This window comes from Fukomys damarensis, unplaced genomic scaffold (genome assembly GCF_012274545.1).
Source record: "Fukomys damarensis isolate Sample0158 unplaced genomic scaffold, DMR_v1.0_HiC HiC_scaffold_9, whole genome shotgun sequence".
Lineage (NCBI taxonomy): Eukaryota > Metazoa > Chordata > Mammalia > Rodentia > Bathyergidae > Fukomys > Fukomys damarensis.
Window position 1 is genome coordinate 28,175,731 of NW_022900921.1, and position 20,680 is coordinate 28,196,410.

A 20,680-nucleotide genomic window follows, 5' to 3' on the forward strand; every position below is an offset into this window, starting at 1 on the left:
ACGTAACTGTGGACCACTGCAGCATGAGTATATTAAGTGGAAAATTCCAGAAATAAACAATTTATAAGTTTTTGGGGTTTTTTGTTGTTGTTGTGACTGGGGATCAAACTTGGGACCTTGTGCTTTCGAGGAAGGTAGTGGCACCACTGAACCCTATAAGTTTTAAGTTTTGTGCATTTTGGAGTAGTGTGATGGAATCTTACATCATTACCCCTCTGTCCCATTACCCCTCTGGTTGTGAATCATCTCTTTGTCCAGCATATCTGCCTTTCATGTGCTATCCACCTGTTTGTTGTCACTTAGCTACATAGGATATCAGATCAACTTCATGCTATGGTAGTGTTTGTTGTCAAGTAACCCTTATTTATTTAATAATGGCCCCAAAGCACAAAAATAATGGTGCCAGAAGTTTGGGTTTGCTAAGAGAAGCTGCAAAGTGCTTCCTTTGAGCCAAAAAGTGAAAATTTCTTAATACAAAAAGAAAAAAAAAAATCTTTGCTAAGGTTGCTGAGCTGTACAGTAAGACTGAATCTTTTCTCCTGAAATTATGAAGAAGAAAATCGAAACTCATGCTAGTTTTGCTGTCAACGCCTCAAACTATAGAGGTTATGGACATAGAGCATGGATAGGTGCTTAGGTAAGATGGAAAAACATTAAATTTGTGGGTAAAAAAAGTGAAAAGAAAACACTGTCTAGTTGACGGCAGAGTGTTGCATAAGAAGGCTTTGAGCCTCTTCGAATACTTCAGCAAGAGATTCCCTGAAACAAGAGGCACCAAGCCAAGCCATTTACTTCAAGTAAAGGATGGTTACACAGATTCAAGAATAGGTTTGAACTGAATAATTTAAAAATTCCTGAAGAGTCCGTGTCTGCTGAAGAAGAAACTGCTGCCAAATTTCCAATAGAGTTGATGTTAAGAAGGAAGGATACCATCCAAAGCAAATTTTCAAATTGTGATGAAACCAGGCTGTTCAGGAAGATGTCCAGTCGAATTTACATTGATAAAAGTGCAAAGGAGGCACCAGGGCATAAAACATGGAAAGAAAGATTAATTCTGGTGAGTATAGTACAATATTTTAAGAGAGAGAGAGAGAGAAACCGCATTCACATAGCATTTATTACAGTATGTGTTCTATTTATTGTTAAGTTTGTAACTATGCCTAATTTATAAATTAAAACTTAGGTATATTTGTATAGGGGAAAGCATGATATTATATACCGTTCAGTACTATCCATGCTTTCAAGCATTCTTTGGAGGTCTTGGAATGTATTGCTTATATATAAGGGGGGACTACTGTACATTAGAAATTATTGTGTCAGGAAGCATACCTGATTGATCTGAGAGAGCTTTGCAATTGAATGGCCATGTATATGAACTTGCTTCAGGTTTTCTGTATAAGTGAAAAAAATTTTAAAGCTTTCAAGATTGAACAAACTTTGTGATAATTTTTTTCTTCGCTCAGAACCATTTACCTAGCTCCTGTGTAATTTGTCTCAAACTGTTAGTCTACTTTTATCCTATTGCCTTGTCTACATAACATCTCACAGACCTAGCTTTGTTACAGTCCCAGCAGAAATATTTGAGTTTTAAGTTTTTAAGTATGCAGAATTTTGTTTTTGTATCAAGAAGGCATAATTAAACAATAGGGTTAGAAAATTAATTCCACAATGGGTAAAGGCTAGATATTGATTCTTAGAAAGTTTTTTACTGTCTTTATGTATGGAGAGTAACATGGGGTAAATGTTAGGGTTCAGGAGTAGAATACAAATTTCCTATTAACTTCCTTAAAGCAAAACAAACTTGTATTCAAATCATACATAGAGGTTTTTGACTTTTGTCCTTTTGGCTCTAGAAAATTCTGTCTTGTAATCATATTTTAAAGAACCCTTGGTTTTGTTTTTTTGGAGGCATGGTTACTCTTGCCATTTTTCATTTTGAGCCAGAATCTTACTAACTTGGTAGAAGCATACAAGGTGAATATAAGAGACTTGTATTATTTTTGCGTCTGAAGCAGTGACATTCAAAGAAAGGAGGAATTTGAGCCAGTATAAGTGAAGGAATAGGATGAATCTTCAGCAGTTGTTTTTTTTTTTTTTTTTTTTTTTTTTTTGACCGGGTGGGATTTCGGCCTTTTTTTTTTGAGCCAGAATCTTACTAACTTGGTAGAAGCATACAAGGTGAATATAAGAGACTTGTATTATTTTTGCGTCTGAAGCAGTGACATTCAAAGAAAGGAGGAATTTGAGCCAGTATAAGTGAAGGAATAGGATGAATCTTCAGCAGGTGTTTTTTTTTTTTTTTTTTTTTTTTTTTTTTGTACCAGGGATCGAACTCGGGTCCTTGTGCTTATAAGGCAGGGTGCTGGAATCACTGAGCTAAATCCCCAGCCCCGAATCTTAAGCAGTTTTATGACTAGATTAATTTTAAAATCCTGTGTATTTGTACAACTTTGTTCTGGCAAATGCTTTCTAATCTAAAATATGACTTGTCAGGTTTGTGGGTTAATATTTTTTAAGAGGATAAAAAGCATCATATACCTTACATTTAATTTAAAAATTTTAGGCAACTGTATCTCAGACCTCTGGGCTTTTTAAAATTTGAGATATCATTTACCTGAATAAAATGAGTATGGTTTTCCATCTGTGTGTCATATGTAGCCTCCTTTATTCCCACTCCCTGTGCTGGAGGTTAAGCCTGTACACTGAGTTATACCTACAGCCAGCCAGCCATTCATTCATTCATTCATGGTACTGTGAACCAAACTCAGGACTTTGTGCTTGTGAGGTAGGCATGGTGCTGCTGAGCTAAATCCCTAGCCCTCTTTCTAAATGTTGAGACAGGGTCTTGCTAAATTATCCAAGCTGGGCTAGAAGTTGAGATCCTCCTGTCTCAGCCTTCCAGAGTGCTGGGATTATAGGTGTGAACATGCGTGACTATTCCATGCCACCCGATGGGACAGTCATTGATGCATTGCCAGCAGTTCAAGCTGCCCAGTGGGACAATCATACATGCATAGTCCCATTGTTGGTGTGTTAATTGTTCTTTCTAATGGTGTGAAACAATTGTATAGATACCATGTTACTATCACCCAAGATAGGACCAATATTTTACTATCACCCAGAACTTGCTGTGATACTTGTCAATCAGGTCTAGTCTCTTATCTTAAAACAATGCTTGCTTGCTTGCTTGCTTGCTTCTCTCACCAGTGATCAGTTTTGCTTATTCTTAAGTCATCAGTGTTGCTCTTTTCTTGTCTTTTTTTTTTTTTTTTTTTGGTACTAGGGATCGAACTCGGGACCTTGTGCTTGGGAGGCAGGCAATGGAATCCCCCAACCAGTGTTGCTTTTTCTTTTAATCCAGTTTTTTTCATTCATTCATTCATTCAGTCAGTCCCAAATACCCCCAGCTCCCCGGTTTTTATGTAACAGAGTCTTCTCCTGTAGTTCAGAGCCTGACTTTGAACTTACTCTGTAGCCCAGGCTGGCCTCCAACTCCTAGCAATCCTCGGGCCTCAGCCTCCCAAGTGCTGGTATCACAGGTATGCACCACCATGCCCGGCCTCACCATCTCTTTTTTTAAATACATCTACAATAATGTAGCTTAATCCTTTTTATTCCTTAGTAATGCATATGATTGCATGATTATGTCACAATTTGCTTTTCTTTTCTCCCTGGTGATGCATGTTGGAGTCTTTTTCACATTTAGGCTGTTAATAAGACTGGTGTATTCTTTAAAGTCTTTTTGTGGACATAATGTATTTTTCTTGGTGTAAATATCTAAGGAAAAAATTGCTGATTTAGGCATGTTTAATTTTTTTCTTTTTTTGGTACTGGGGATCAAACTTGGGTCCTTGTTCTTGTGAGGCAGGTGGTGGAACCACTGAGCCTAATTCCTGGCCCTGCATGTTTAATTTTTAAACCGTCAAATGATTCTCTTAAGTTGTTGCAGTACTTTACACTCTACTTGTATTGGGTCAGAAATTGAGTTGTTCTTTACTAACATTTGACTTGTCATTTTTAAAAATTGAACTGTGATCACGTGCCTCCAGCCTTTCTATTTTTTTATTAGTTTTTATTACTTTTGCAAAATACCAGATTTCACTGTATTTTGATACATGCACATAACATTTTGATCATCCTCTGACCTTCCTTTATACTTCATCTCCCTTGACCTTACTCCCTTATGTGTATAATCTCCCCTCTACTTTTGTGCTTTTTATTTTTTTAAATAGAGTTCACACATTTGAGGAAAGCATACAATACTTTGAGAGATTGGCTTATTGTGTTTAATATGAGGATGTCCAATTCCATGTTCTTTCTGCAAATTATACCATTTTATTCTGTTTAATGGCTGAATAATACTCCTCTGTGTGTGTGCACATATACTCCATATTTCTGTATCTTGTCTTTGAATTGTGCAACATGAACATAAGTATGCAGGTGTCTTCATAGTATGCTGACTGTAATTCCTTTGAGTTCTACAAATAGTGATACAGTGGGCCAGTCTTAGCTTTTTGAAGAACTTCCATATTTCCGTAGTTGCAGTACTAAATTCATATTCCTACCAACAGTGTAAACCACCCCCATTTGTTGTCATTTTAAATTTAGACATTCTGATGAGTATTAACATTTGTTTTTATCAGTACATGTTTGCTGTATATAGTGATTACATTTATTGTAGGGAGTTGTTACATATGCGTAACAACTTTAGTTCTTTTGTTTGTTTTTCCTGGTACTGGGGATTGAATTCTGGACCTTGTTCTTGCAAGGCAGGCAAGGCACCCCTGAGCTAAGTCCCTGGCCCCAATTTTAGTTCTTTATTCATCCCCTAAGTATTAATATTTCATTATGGTTTTTATTTTTCTAATGATTATGATTTGTGATGTTGAATCTCATAGTATCTGTCAGCTGGCCATTTCTAGATCTTTGTGAAGTAACCATCAAAGTGTGCAGGATGTTTTGGAATGGTTTGGCCAGGATTTCATAATCTCCAGTTTGAATTTTTGAAGTGGAGCTTTGAAGTGAATTTTCACACCATATAGAGGGCCAATTAAAAAAAAAAAATCATTGGTAATTCTGCCCTATTACTGTCTTCCTAATTTCTGTTTTTTTTTGTTTGTTTGTTTTTTGGTCACTACGTAGTTGAGACTGACCTAGAACTCACTATGTTGCTGAGGCTGGTGTCCAACTCACAGCAATCCTCCTGCCTCAGCCTCCCTAGAGCTGGGATTATGGGCATGTGCCACCACACCCAGCTTCCTAATTTCTTTTTAATTGTATATCATTATTGAATTTTAGCTTTTCTGGGATGGGGATGGGTATTATATGAATTAGAACAAGAAAAAAATTTTAGGATTAGTGTTTGCTAGCACCAGGCTAGAGAAAAGTGGATCCATGTTTGTTCTAGGAATTGGTACTGCTACCTGACCTAGTCAGTTTCATCATTGAGATCCCGCTTATTGTGAGGCATAATATGTCATTCCTGTTCAAACTAGATTATATCTTTGCAGTCTAGCTACTCTGTCTGTAGATTAATTAATCAGTAGGTTAGAAAGGGAGGAATTATCTGTTGAAATAGAATGTGGCTTAATATACACAACAGAATAAATATATAAATTACTGAAATCTTACATCCTGCAAAAAGTTTTGTGGTTCTTTCATTCTGAACAAAGCAGGTAGAATTTTATTTGGGTAGTATAATAATCCATGTTGTTTCTATTTTAATTTATAAAATTGATGAGTTAGAAATGAGAATGTTTCTGTATTATTCTGAGTAGTTTTAGGAACATTGTAATTATTTTTCATCATTGCATCTATCTCACTGTTAAAACAATAAACTATAAATTGGTTATTTAAATTATATAGATAGTTTTTTTTTAATTGTGTAAATCTAATTTTTTATTTTGCCAGGAGCGTTTTGTTCCTTTAACTGGGCACCTGGTATTTACACTTACATTTTATTTGACCTCATCAGAATTTGTTATGCACTAAATATGAAGAAAGTTATATTCTTATGATTTTATTTTTATTTTTTTTAATTGAGTTTATTGGTACTTCTTCAGTATATAGTACAGTTAGGGTTAGGGTTAGGAGAGGATATTTTCTTGGAATAGACTTAAGTTATACAAACACCAGTGGGTAAATAAAATGTGTAGGTTCTTGAGTTTGAGTTTTAATGTTACTTTAGATTTATCTGGAAACACATTTTATAAGGACAGTCTATGCTTCTGAGCTGTTTAATATTCATTGTTGAAGTAAATAAGTCAGTGTCAAATCTAATTTTTATAAATACAGTTTTAGGAATTGAATTTATGTATTTATTTATTGGAAGGTGAATTTTAAATACAGTGTAGGGTGGAATAGAATCAAGCTTGGTGGGTCTCTTGGTACCTATTCCTCTTTTCCCACTTTGGCCAGGGGAATGTTCTGTATCTGGTTTATATATATAGATTATGGGTAAGCTGTTATTTTTAAAACATTTTTTGCAGCGCTAAAGTCAAACCCAGGACCTGGGGTGTGCAAGGCTGGTACTCTACCACTGAATTACAACTCTAGCCTTCTTTCTTTTTTAAAAAAAAGTCTTCCCCTTGATGTTTCTCTTTAAATCTTTACTATTACTGTACTGTTCTTTGAATTTCCAAAAGTGGCTAGAATTTGGTATCTATGGCAGTAGAGAGTTTAGATTTGAATGTAAAGGTTTATTTTCTACTCTTTGTAAATAATGTTGCTTTTTTACTTTTTATAGAGTTACGAAGCTGGTCATTTGGAGAATGGCATTACTGAATCGTGTGCTGCATCTCATTCGAAAGAATTTGGTGGAAGTGAGTATTTTTGATATCTAGATGTAAAGCAGAAATAAGTTTGAACTTTGGAGAATTATTTTTCTAAAATATATTTTTTGGGGGTGGAGGATAACAGGAGTTGAACTCAGAACCCTGTGCTTGCCAGGCAGGCATGGCACTGCAGATGTACATCTCTGGCCCTAAAATACACTTCTTTAAATTATGTACAACACCAGAAAATTCTTTAGTCACTTTTGGCTTTATCTGTTACAGGTTAACTGAAGTTACAATTATATTTGAGTAAGGAAATACTTAGAACAATAAAGAAAAATCAGTTCCTGAATATCATTATTAGTCTGCATCTCCAGACTATCATTGATTTCCTGGCTTTAAATTTTTATTTCCATAGGGTAGAAAATGTATAATCTTGGGCTGCAGATTTGGCTCAGTGGTACCGCTCCTGGCTTGCAAGTTGAAGGTCCTGCGTTCCATCCCCAGTACCACAAAAAAAGAAAAAAACAAACAAAAAAAAAATCTTCAGTTGAGGTGTAAATGACCTAAGTCAGTCTTTCATAGATTGTCCTAGTTTCTTTCATCAACTCTATAACTGTTGGCCAGTTAGCTTATGCTTGAAAAGTATATATTAAATCTATTTCATTTTGGTTGTCCCTTAAGGGATTTGGAATCTTCCATATGAAATTGGAAGCTATCTTCTGGAACATCTACTTGATTATGTTGGTTCTTTCCTTAGGAAGGATGAATAGTTCTTCATTCCATGACATGTAGGATATTCATAGATTGTCTACTCAACCAGGGCTTTTGGTAAGGGTTTTTACCTCTAATCCATCTAAAGCATTAAAAAAGAGTTAAATATTATCTGTTTTCTACTTCAGATTTTCTCCATGCTGCCTTTTTCTACTATTTTATAATTTTTGTGCCCAAGGTATTTATTGATATCATTCTTGAAATATTATTCCAAATTTAAGAACACTTCACCAGATCTAATCGTCCTGCAAAGATAATGGATTATAGTTCTTATTGTTTTAGATGCATCCTTATGGTTTTTGATGCATCGTTCTTTTACTGTGATTCATGATTATAAAATTTTCTAACAAATCTAGCAACTTGTTAATTATAATCATGCAGGCAAGTATAATCCCACTGGTTGGTTAGTTTGCTTTTAAAATAAACTACTTCTAATATAATATGAGCTCTTTCTTTTATATTTATTTTTTGTAAAAACTACCACATGAACTTTTTTTTAACCACGTGAATTTTATCCTTTATAAATTTCATCTAAAGGTAGCTCCTGAGTATTTTAATCTCATGTGTTGGGAATGTAACACATTGGTATAGTGTTGACCTACCATGCACAAGGTCTTCAAGGGTCTTTATGTCGGTCATCATTTTAACTCTTAAGGAGGCCTAGACTGTCAGCAGCTTTGATAAGAGCAACTCTTTTTTGTTTGTTTGGTACTGGCGATTGAACTCAGGACCTTGTGCTTGGCAGCACCACTGACCTAACTCTGTCAGTCAGAAAAAATAGCACTGAATTTGACCCTTAATCAAGATCAGCAGTTTTCTGAAGCTATTGGTTTCAAGCAGGAGTATGAAGAGAGAATCTGTGTATCATCTGTTAGCCACTTCAGAAGTTTAGGAATGTAAGAGTCAGTTTATTAGAAAGAAACAGCTAACCCCCCCCCACAAAAAAATTATAATATTAAGCCAGGTATAGTAGTGCTGGCCTTTAATCACAGCACTTGGGAGGCTGAGACAGGAGGGTTGCTGCAAGTTTGGAGCCAGACTGGGCTGCATAATGAGCTCAAGACCAGCCTGAACTACACAGCAAGATGCCATCTCGAAAATTTTTTTTTACAATTAAATTTTATAGTTTTAAATTTATTTTTAAAATGTACAAATAGTTGTTTTTGTTTTGTTCTGTTTTTGGTACCGTGGCTTGAACTGAGAACCCCACAGTTGACAGGCAGGCACTGTGTTGCTGAGCTACATCCCCTGATAAAAACTACAGACTTAGGGCTGGGAATTTAGCTCAGTGGTTCCGCTACCTGCCTTGCAAGCGCGAGGACCCGAGATCGATATCCAGTACCAAAAAAAAAAAAAAAACCAGATTTAAAAAAAGATAGCACTGAAGCAGGCAGTCTTCAAAAATCTGCTATTCATATTGATACCTAGCAAAAAATATATTGGAACATTTTATGAAATACCTATGTAGGTTCCTCTTGGTATCTCTATAGCAAGGAGTTGAAATGTGTGTCCTGGGAACTGAGGGATTTGACTAGAGTATAGATGGCAAACATAGAGCTTTCAATGATACAAACAACTTATTTCATTACATGTGCCACAAGTTCACCACCACTGGACTAGAGTTTCTTTTTCTGAACTTGTCAAAGTCACATATTCATTTTATACTTTGGATATTTGAGGATATGCTGCAACTGGATGAATATCCTAATTCAAGTCACTAAATGTTTTGGGGAATTTTCCCCTTGTTCCTCTATAAACCACATCTTATATATTTCCAACTTAATTTGAAATCATACAGTGATATAATTTATTATTGTCTCACATCTTTGACTCTAGGGATTAATAAATTTTCTTGACTAGTATATACATTTTGTATCTAAAGTCTTGTGAAATGAAATTGCTTTAATAATCTATACATTTACTGTTTAATATGTGAGGCAGAACTTATGTGTGGTTATTTCCTCAACTAGTTATATAATAACTGGATAGGTCTCTTCTTTTTTTTGCATGAAAACCCAGATAATTTAATGAGTTTTAAAGTTGATATGCCAGGTGTGGTGCACGCATGTAATCCCAGCACTCAGGAGAGTAAGACAGGAGGATTGCCACCAGTTTGAGGCCAGCCTCAACTATACCCCTATAGCAAGAGCCTATTTCAAAAAACAAAACAAAAACCCAAGAATAATAATAATAAATTTAACATATCATAGCTGTGAGATCCCTTTATTTAAAGATAGGACTCCTTGGATATGCGTGTGACTAGTCATTAGGTAACACTTGTTTTCCTGTCACAGGTGCAACCAAGATATTTGACAAGCCAAGAAAGCGAAAGCGACAGAGACATATTACTGCCAAGGTGCAGTGTAAAAGAGTGAAAAATGATGATTCATCAAAAGAGACTACAGGCTCAGAGGTATTACTCAGTTCCTAATCTTTTGACCTTTCAAAGACCAGCTACTTTTCATTGTAGAGGCCATGTCCCTCTCCCTTGCATTTACTTCTGAATAGTATTCTGTTGAAATAGCTGATAGTTATAAAGAATCCTGAAGTACAAGAATAAGTCACATGTTGTAGCTGTGGGTATGGCCTTTTAAAAAGGTCACATCCTGCGCTCTGTCAGGTGAAATGAATAATTGTTATTAGTAAATTTGTTTTTAAACCAGAGAGCACAGTATCAAGTAACCATATGATCTGAGTGAATTTAGAGAATGTCTCACTTAGAAAATACCCTTCAAAAGTTAATACTGCTCCAATTAGGAAGGAATTTATTTATTTTTTGATCAATTGGTTAATTTTTTTTTTTTTTTTTTTGTAATGGAGATCAAACTTGGGACCTTGCGCTTGCAAGGCAGGTGGCAGAACCACTGAGCTATCCCCAGCCCTCAATTGGTTACTTTTAAAACAAAATTTACAAGTGTCATCTTTTAACAAAGAAAGACTTGAAACCGTTTTCATGCAGCACATCAGTGCAGTCATTCATGCCATGGCTCACTTTCTAACTCAGGTTAAATACAATTACAGAAAAAGAATTATAACCCATCAGTACAGCATCACAAATTATGATGCCTAGTGTTTCCAGGACATTTGAAATAGAATGCCCAATGGGGGCATTATTTAGGAAACACTGATCTTGGAAGGACATATAAATAATCAAATAAACTTAAGAATGTTTTCTCTTCCTTAGTGAAACCTTTAAGTGGAACAACTCAAAAAGTTCCAGTGGAACAGCCTCAGAGCAGTTAGTTGCAGGGCATGAGGCGCCCACTACCCGCCCAATCACAGCAGGGTTAGAACTAACATTGCATGCAGTCCGCCCACGTGATTGGCTGAACATCTGTAAGTGCTTAATGGCTAGACAAATAGCAGCCCAGAGGGAGGGGGTCAGATGGAGACATCAATAATGCAGATGGGGGACATTATTTTTTCTCTGCAAGGGAGAACTGATGACTCACAGGACAGCTGCAAGCCCCAAGGAAAATATTGAGGAGGGTATAGAACATGATCCTGGGATGTCTTCGTCTAAAAAAATGCAGGGTGAACGAGGTGGAGGAGCTGCACTCAAGGAGAATGTTTGTCAGGTACAAGATGTTTGCCCACTTATGTTTTCATTGCATGCTTATCTTTTAATAGAAGCTCTGTCTATTATTGACATCAGAGTGAATAGAAAAAAATTGCTTTTGGGTGATTCCACTGGAGTCATTTTAAGATTGTAACTCTTCTCTTTCTCAAAAAAGAGAAAGAAAAGTAATGTAGTGTTGATGAATCACTTGCCCTATGTGGCGCATGCATATATACTGCATGGATCTGAGGTGAGAGATGTGCATATATTTTTATTTAGTGCGACCTAATTTTCTTGGCCTGTACTTCTCCCGTTGTGAGAATTGTTAGGTTTTTAAAGGTTTAAGGGTTGTATTAGCTTTGAGTTTTTGTTGTTGTTGGATGCTGGGTTTTTTTATGCCTTTTGACTTGAAGTGGTGACTTTACAAGACTTATCACCTATATTCTTCCATTTAATAAATACATATTTATACAATGTTATATTTTATTCTAAGCACTTTATAAATCATTCAGTCATCATAGTAGTCATAAAGTAGAGTTCTGTTTTATTTCCATTTTAAAATGGAAGAATTTGAACTATAGAAAGGTTAAGTAGCTTGCGTATAATAGAAGCCTAGGTTCAAACATAGGTGGGCTGGGTTTAGAGTCTTAAGCATTATGCTGTATTACCGTTCTGTAAGAATTGACTCCACTTTATTAAAAGCGTTTATTTAACTTTGGGAGTTGTCATTGAGTACTTTGGATGTTATGGTCTTAATTTAGCTATGTAAATTACTAATAATCACATAATAATTTGATGTTAATTTTAAAAATTTAAAACCCAGGCCCAGTGTGTTATTGTGATTTACATGATTTTACCCCAGTTTCTTTGCCTATTCATTTTCTGTATTACATGCAGTGTCTGATAATATTTGGAGCAGTGCCTAAACAGTATCAGTCCTCAAAAATTATGCCAGTTATTGAGCAAGATAAATCAGAATAGAAAGACCCTTTGTTACTCTTGTTGTATTTTTTTGGCACCCTGGTTTGAACTCAGGACCTTGTGCTTGCGAGGCATTTGCAGCACCACTGAGCTAAATTCCTGACCCAGTGCTATTATTTTTAAATTAAAGGTAGCATGAGCTGGTCCTGTCTTGTCTGGTTGAGTGTGTGGATTTGTTTTCGTGGTATAAGCTATTAGTAGAACCCCTTCACTCTCAACTGTTATGACATGGTCATCCCAACTAAGGTGTTAGTCTGTAACAGTTCACTTTCAGTCTTTTTTCAATTTATACACTAATAGTTTTCTATTAAAGCCATGAAGGTAAATTTGCTCACTATATACAAGAAGTGATGTCATTGGCACTCTTAATATACAAAGCAGAATATATGACACATGCTTTTCAATTTTTATATATCTATACTAGGTAATAACAGAATCAAACATTGAGAATACCTTTAGCTACAAGTTTAAGCCCTGAGATCTTTCTCAATTCAAGGCTGCCTTATCTGGTCTTTCTTCCTGAAGTTTTTTCTACTTGTTTCTTTAAGCATTGATATCTTTAAGTGATTAAGAACTATTCTATTTCTTTGATTTCTTAATTATAGTAGAACTTGCATACTCCCTTTTCCCCTTCTTGTCTTATGCAGTAAGTACAGTCCACCTTCGAACCCAGGTATTTGTAGATTCTGCATCTATAGATTCAGGGAATTGTAGATGAAAAATATTAGGATTAAAAAAAGCTACATGTTTCCAACATGAACTAAATAGTTTGACCCATAATGATTGGGTCTGTATTGAACATGAACAGACTTTTTCTTGTCATTATTCCCTAAACAATATAGTGTAACAACAAATTTTTTTTTGCATTTTTTGTTAATTTTAATGATAAAAATCGCACAGGAATAGAAACCTGATATTTCACTTATATTGCATAACAAGCTAACCAAACTGGACATGGAAGATAAATTATAAAACAAATCACTTTACTTACTGTTTCTATGACTTTTTAAAACCCACCTTCTTGGGCTGGGGATTTAGCTCAGTGGTTCCAGCGCTTGCCTTGCAAGCACAAGGACCTGAGTTCGATCCCCGGTACCAAAAAAAACCACCAAAAACAAACAAAAATAAAACCCACCTTCTGTCTCTCAAATACAAATTATTTATATAGTATTTACATTATATGAGATATAATAAGTAACCTAGAGGTGATTTAAAGTTTTTAAGAGGATGTGCATAGGTTAGTTGCAAATGCTATGCCATTTTATGCAAAGGTCTTGAGCATATCTGTGGAAGGTCCTAGTTTATGTAAGACACCTTTTTTCAGTTTTAGCATTTTTATGTTATAGGGATACAAATCAGGATTTTAGAGTAGTAAAAAATAACTAATATTGGGAATTTACAGAAGTTTATTTATGCATATTGAGACCCTCGTTTTCTAATACCTTGTCTTTTTTTTGGTACTGGGGATTGAACTCAGGCCCTTGAGCTTGCAAGGGCAGGTGCCTGTCGCTCTAATACCTTGTCTTAAATGATAATTTAGGTGAGATCACCTTACAAATGTGATTTCTCTGAGGTGGTTCTAGCTATATATGGTCCTCAGACACTCCAGTATTTCTTTTGGAAATGTGATAGCTCAAGTTCAGCTATTCAGTATTGCTTACTTGAACCATCCTAATGTAGCCTTTTGGTTTGTATCATTGATTTTGCTTTTTTATTCTTGAATTTGCTTTTCCTTGCAGCAGCCAGAAGGATCTAGACAAATGAAAATCTTAATTCAGCCTTCCTTGGTGAAGCTCACCTGTGCTTTACCTTTGCAGTTAGAAAAAAATTTAAAACTATAGGCCATTATTTCTTGTTTTCTACCATTTATAACTTTTGTTTACTTTAGTGACAGTCGCTTTCCTTGTGATTCTCAAATATCCCATGGACTTTTATACTTTCTGCTTTCCTGGTTCTTCATTCAGTTTATCACATGACTGTCTTGTTCTTCATAGCCCAATCTGAGATGCTATCCTTAGTCATCATAGTCAAAGTACCTATTAGAATTCTTTACCTAATCATTATTTGATACCTTTCCCTTTTGTTTGCTTGTACCTTCTGTTCCTAAAATATAAGCACTGTAACTGCCAGGGATCTTGTGGTGCCTGGCACATAGGAAGTAATTTTTAAATATTAGTTCAATGAATTATAGGATTTTATGATTTTTATAAAACCTTAACCTTTACCCTCATAAAGGCTTTCCATATGGGATTTTCTGAACTTTTTTTATTTTTTTTCTATAGACAAATCTGTTTTCTTTCTTTTAACAGAACTGTGAGAAAGTAGGTGAGCTGCTGTTATGTGAGGCTCAGTGCTGTGGGGCTTTCCACCTGGAGTGCCTTGGGTTAACTGAGATGCCAAGAGGAAAATTTATCTGCAATGAATGTCGCACAGGTAAAATAGATACAGAAGGGTCTTCTTCCAAAGGAATTTGGAGTTTCAATTGCTGTAGGGAAAAAACTGTATGGGAGACATTATTCTATGACTATACTGGACTTCTTGCTACACATACAGCAATGGATGCTATATGGCCCCTGCCCTCAGAAAAGCACATCAAGGGAATACTAAACAGCTTAATATATAGCACAAAGAGCATTATTTTGGACACGCCATTAAAATACAACTTGAGAAGCAAGAGCATCACATGTTTGAGTCCATCTAGACTCTGTCTTTGTTTTTCTTGTTACTGGGGGTTGAAGTCAGGATGGTATGCTTACAAGGCAGGCGAGGCACCACTGAACTACATCCCCGGCCCTAGATTTTGTCTTAAGGGAAAAAAGAGTGCAGTATCAGTAAAGATGAGCTAATATTACAAGGGAAGACAGTGTGGTTTTAGAGAGAAATAGAAATTGGTGTGGGGAGAGCAAAGGCACAAGGTCTGGTGTATGAAATAATTGATGAGTAGGGAGTGTATGCCAGTGTATATAGAGGTTAAGATAATTTAGTTCCCAAGCATAATTAGTAATTAGGAGGGCTTTAGGATTACTAGTAATGTTTATATTTCTTAATCTTGTTGTTGATTGTATGAGTATGTTCTCTTCATGACTATTCATGAACTATACATTTAAGATGGGTGCACTTTTCCTTTTTGTTTTGTTTGGTGAAGTTATTTTACAGAGATTGGGTAAGTAAATGGAAATGGTTATTTGAGGTCTGCCTATAAAGCACTTTATAAACTGTGCTAAAGAAAGTGTTCTTTATTCAGCACGATGTACAGATATTATAGCATTTAAGCAGTGAAGAAATCAAGGCCAAAAGTATAGGTCTTCTACACATAAGTCATTGAAACCCTAGATATGGATGATGCCCAATTAAAGAGCATCTGTAAAGTGAAGATAGTCAATAACACTATCTGGGGCTACTCATTATAAGGAGCTATTGGAGTGTGAGCCAATAAGTATATAAGAAGTATCCTGTGAGTTTGATGTCATCAGCAGGGTTGGATAGGATACACACCAGGAAGGTTATGGAGTGAGAAGAAGCTTTCATATTTATCAGTGAGAAAAATGCTTAGCTTTTTGTGAGAGGCTTCCATACTAAGCCAGGTTTAAAGGGTAAAAGGATAGCAACTTTCATTGTTGCTTGAAGAATTTTGACTTCAGTAGCTGAAGAGAAATTATAGGGTTATCTTTTGGTGGGAGGGTTGTGGTGGTGGTGGTGGTGTTGTTGTAGTTGTTGTTGTTTTGGTACCTTGTGCTTGCCAGGCAGGTGCTGTGCCACTGAGCTACATTTCTAGCCCTATTTCTTTTTTGTTTGAGACAGTGGCTCTGTGTAGTTCAGGCTGGCCTTGAACTCACTATGTATTCCAGGCTTGCCTCGAACTCATAGCAATCTTTCTGCCTCAGCCTCTCAAGTGCTGGGATTATAGGCATGCGCTAGCATACCCAGATGTAGGACCATCTTAAATGTTTGTAGGGTAGGGGCAAAGAACTACATAGTGTACACATAGCTGGGCCTAGTGGTAGTGTATACATATCATCCCAGCACTCAGAAGCTGAGGCAGGGGGATCACAAGATAAAGCTCAACTCGCACAACTTAGAGACTTATAGGCCCCATGTCACAAAATAAAAATAAGAGAAGAACTTCGAATGTAGATCAATGTGAACATCCTGGGTTTAGTCCTCAGTATATTAAAAGTTGATGAGTGTGGTGAGGCGAAAGAGAGGAAAACTAGTATAGAGAAGTTAATTTGTGTACCATGGGAGGGAATAATGAATAGTGAAGCACAGACAGACAGACAGACAGGAGAGGGTAATTTTGAAGAGTTTAAAGAATAGCAAAATGGGAGTGTGCCATGAAATTGTAAAGTCCAAGAGAGGGCTGAAGTTTTGTCTTGACTTGGGGAGAATGCTGGGGAAAGATAGCTGTTGTCATGTACCCCCGCACCTCCCATACTGGGGATTGAACTCTGGACTTCGTGCTTATGAGGCAGGCGCAGCACCATTGAACTAAATCTCTGGCTCCAGGTGATTGTTGTTAACTTAAAGGTAGAGTGTAGTTTCAGAGTAGCCCCATTGAGAAACACATAATAATCATATGCCTGTGTATAGAGAGCTGTATCAGACTGAAGTGCTTCTCAGTGAGGGTAGCCATTTTTATCTTATTGTAGTCCTTTTGAGCAGTGAGGGAGCAAAAACTGAAAGACAAAATCTTTATGGGGTGCTGGGTGTGGTGGCACATGCCTTTAATCCCAGCACTCGGGAGGCTGAGACAGGAGGATTCGTGACCAGCTTAGGCTACATAGTGAGTTCCAGGTCAGTCTCAACTACATAGTGAGACTCTGTCTCAAAAAAAAAAAAAAAATCTTTATTGGGGTTATTTTACCTTCTGATCATCATTAGAAATAGTGTCATCTAGCTCTATAAATGGAATTTAGAAGATGTGTATTAGATACGTTCATGTTTCCATTATTTTAATCTTAGAAACTTATTTTTGTCTTTTGTGTCAATAATTCATATTTGTTTGTCTTACTATATCATGATGCAATATTCTCAAAACAGATCATCTAGAGTTTCTTAGTTTTATTTATTTTTATTGTTACATTTTTGATATACATAATGATAACATTCATCATAGGAAATTTGTACATATATTATCTAGTTATTTAGTTTTAGAATTTCATATAAATGAAACAATATGTAGTCATTTGTAATTGACTCAGCATTATAATGTCTTTAAGATTTATTCATGTTGATGGGTTTATAACTAAGTAATTCATTCTCTTAAAAATAACTATGTTGAACTAGACTTGGTGTCCCATAGATGTAAACCCAGCTACTCTGGAGGCTGAGCAGGAGGACTGCAAGTTTGAGGCCAGTCCAGGCAATTTAGCAAGGCTCCTCCCTCAAAATAAAAGATTAAATAAGAAGCCAGGCGTGGAGGTACACGCCTGTAATCCCAGCACTCAGGAGGCTGAGGCAGGAAGATCATTGTGAGTTCGAGACCAGCCTGGGCTACATGGTGAGTTCCTGGTCAGTCTCAACTACATAGTGAAACCCTGTCTCAAAAAAAACAAAACAAAAAAAAACATTAAATAAGAGGATTAGGGGTGTAGCTCTGTGGTAGTGTCTGGCTAGAATGTATGAAGCCCTGGGCTCAATCCCTAAGTTAAAAAAAATAAGGTTTTATTGCATTGTAACTGATATATGATAAATTCATGTATTTAAAGCAAATGGTTTGATAAGTTGGGATGTACAAATATACATATGCCTGGGAAATCAAAACTCAATATAATTATTTTGATACTTAGCTGTGTTTTTGCTTATATTAATAGTTCACTCCTTTTTGTGGATGAATAGTATTTTGTAGTATGTATTTACCATAGGTCATTGATCTGTTCATCTGTGTATGGACATTTGGCTTGTTTCCAGTTTTGGCTTTTATAAACAAAGCTGCAGTGAACATTCAAGTCTCTGTGTAGATTTCTATAGAATATTTTCCTATCTCTTAGATAAATATCTTAAGTAGAATGGATGAATGATATATGTTAGTGGTAGGTTAGCATTCTAACAAAGTGTCAAATGGTTACAGTATTGTATATTCTCAGAATGTTGGCATTTCATTCATATTCTGTTTGTTTGTTTGTTTGTTTGTTTGTTTGTGACCAGGTCCGGCTATCAGTTTAGGCTGGTGATATTTCATTATGGTCTTGATTTACATTTCCCTGCTGATTCGTGATGTTGGACATTTTTCATATACTGGCTGACCATTTGTTTGTCATCTATTTTCTTTTTGTATCTGTTGTCCATGTTTAAAATCTTTTTTATTTTTTGCTATTGTTTGAGTTCCTTTTATACCCTGTGTATTAGCCCTTTGTCATACATATGGTTTGCAAATACTTCCTTTTCCTTATTTGGTTGTCTTTCTTTTGTTAGTTATTTGCTGAGCAGAAGCCTTTCAGTTTGATGTAATCTCATCCATTTGTTTTTACATTTGTGCCTGTGGATTTGGAATTACACCCAAAATGCCCTTGTTCAATCTGATGTCATGTAGTGTTTCTCCTGTTTTCTTATATAGTTTAATAGTTTTAGATTTTATATTTAAGTCTTTAGTCCATTTTGAGTTGGTATTTTTATATATGATGGGAGATAAGGGTTGATTTTTATTTTTTTGCATATGGATATCCATTTTTTCCAGGACCATTATCAAAGCAGCTGTACTTTTCCCAATATGTCTTTTTCTTTTTTCCATTTTGGTACCAGGGATTGAACTCAGGACCTTGCACTTGCAAGGAAGGTGGAAGATCCATTGAGGAAAATCCCTGGCCTCTCAATATGTCTTCTTTGTATGTTTAATGATCATTTGGCTATAGATGGTGTGAGTTTATTTCTGGGTTTTCTATTCTGATTTATTAGTCTGTTTTTATGCAGTTCTATGCTATTTTGGGTACTATGGCTTTATTACACATTTTGAAGTTTCTAGTTAGTGTGATGTCTCTTGCTTTGTTCTTTTTGTTCAAGATTGCTGTGATTAATAGGGATCTTTTAGGGCCGGGGATTTAGCTCAGTGGTTCCAGCACCTGCTTTGCAAGTGCAAGGACCCATGTTCAACCCCCAGTACCCCTCCTACAAAAAAATAGGAATCTTTTGTTGTTCTATAAAAATTTTATAACTTTTTTCTACCTTTTATTTTTTTTTTGAGACAGTGTCTCCCTGTGTAGTCCAGACTTCTCTTTGGCCTCACTATTCAGCCCAAGTTGGCTTTGAATTCATGGTGATCCTTCTGCCTCAACCTCCAGGATCTGATTGTGTAGCCCAGTCTGGCCTCAAACTCATAGCATTCCTCCTGCCTCAGATTCTGGAGTGCTGGGATTATAGGCATGTACCACCATGCCTGGCTTTTTTCCTATATCAGTAAATAATGTCATTGGTATTTTAATAGAGATCATACTGAAATCTATAGATTGCTTGAGAAATATGAACATTTTATCAGTATTATTTCAGTCTGTGAACAAGGGATATCTTTGCATTTATGGTCTCTGAAGTCTCTTTCATCATTTATAGTTTTCCATGTAGGGGTATTTCATTTTCTTAAATTTATTACTAGCATTTGATCATTTGTGGCTTTTTTTTTAATAGTTCACTGTTGACATGTTAAAAAATGTCAATAACTTTTCTCCAAGTACTGAGGTTTGCACTGCCTATAATCCTAGCCAATTGGGAAACTGAGGCAAGAGTAATGTAAGTTTGAAATCAGCATGGGAAAACTAATGAAACCTTGTCTCAAAATTTAGAAAGCGTGGTTCCCAAGTCCCCAGAATATAGGTATACTCCACTATACCCAGTTTCTCATGTATTTCAAGAGATTTTTTTTAACTGATGGAACTTGTAAAACACATTAAGTGTTAAAGTAACTTCTATGTGTGATCTATCTAATAAATTTTCAGATTTTTTTTTCATTTATCTCAAAGTTGGTTGTTGTTTTTTTGTTTTTGTTTTTTTTTTTTTTTGGTTTTTTGGTTTTTTGAGACAGGGTCTCACTATGTAGTTGAGACTGACCTGGAACTCACTATGTAGCCCAGGCTGATCTTGAACTCGCAGCAATCCTCCTGCCTCAGCCTCCCAAGTGCTGGGATTACAGGCATGCGCCACCACGCCTGGCTCAAAGATATTTTTTGCGGTGTTGTCTTGTGGGTTTTCTTGTTGGTTTGTTCTTTCTTTTGGGTGCGTTGCTGTACTGGAGATTGAACTTGGACCTTCATGCTGAGGTAAATCCCCATCTGGTTTTAATTTTTCCTTTGAGACAGATTCTCATTCAATACCCCAGACTGGTCTCAAATTTAGGGTCCTCCTGCCACAAGCCTCCCAGAATGCTGAGGAGTGCACCACACTCCCAGTGTTTACAGTGTTTTTTTTGTTTTGTTTTGTTTGGGGGTGGTGGTTTTGAGACAGAGTCTCACTATGTGGTTGAGACTGACCTGGAACTCACTATGTAGCCCAGGGAGGTCTCGAACTCACAGTGATCCTCCTGCCTCAGCCTCCCGAGTGCTGGGATTACAGGCGTGTGGTACAGTGTTTTTAATCAAGATACTTTTTTTTTTTTTTTTTTTTTTTT

The 20,680-nt window shown here is 36.1% G+C and overlaps 1 protein-coding gene and 1 non-coding gene across 5 annotated transcripts in view; both read left to right on the forward strand.

The window, feature by feature from the left end:
* The window catches only part of Nsd1 (nuclear receptor binding SET domain protein 1), a 141,287-nt gene that overhangs the window by 81,936 nt on the left and 38,671 nt on the right, over window positions 1-20,680 (forward strand). For all 4 annotated transcript variants that reach the window (XM_010622071.3, XM_010622072.3, XM_010622070.3 and 1 more), the window contains exons 9-12: window positions 6,746-6,821; window positions 9,842-9,960; window positions 10,982-11,125; window positions 14,397-14,520. In XM_010622071.3, the coding sequence (XP_010620373.1) occupies window positions 6,746-6,821; window positions 9,842-9,960; window positions 10,982-11,125; window positions 14,397-14,520 (463 nt within the window). The remainder of the gene's footprint in view (window positions 1-6,745; window positions 6,822-9,841; window positions 9,961-10,981; window positions 11,126-14,396; window positions 14,521-20,680) is intronic.
* LOC117285395 lies at window positions 8,337-8,474 on the forward strand. The gene has a single exon (XR_004516448.1). It is a non-coding gene; the product is annotated as a small nucleolar RNA SNORA2/SNORA34 family (small nucleolar RNA).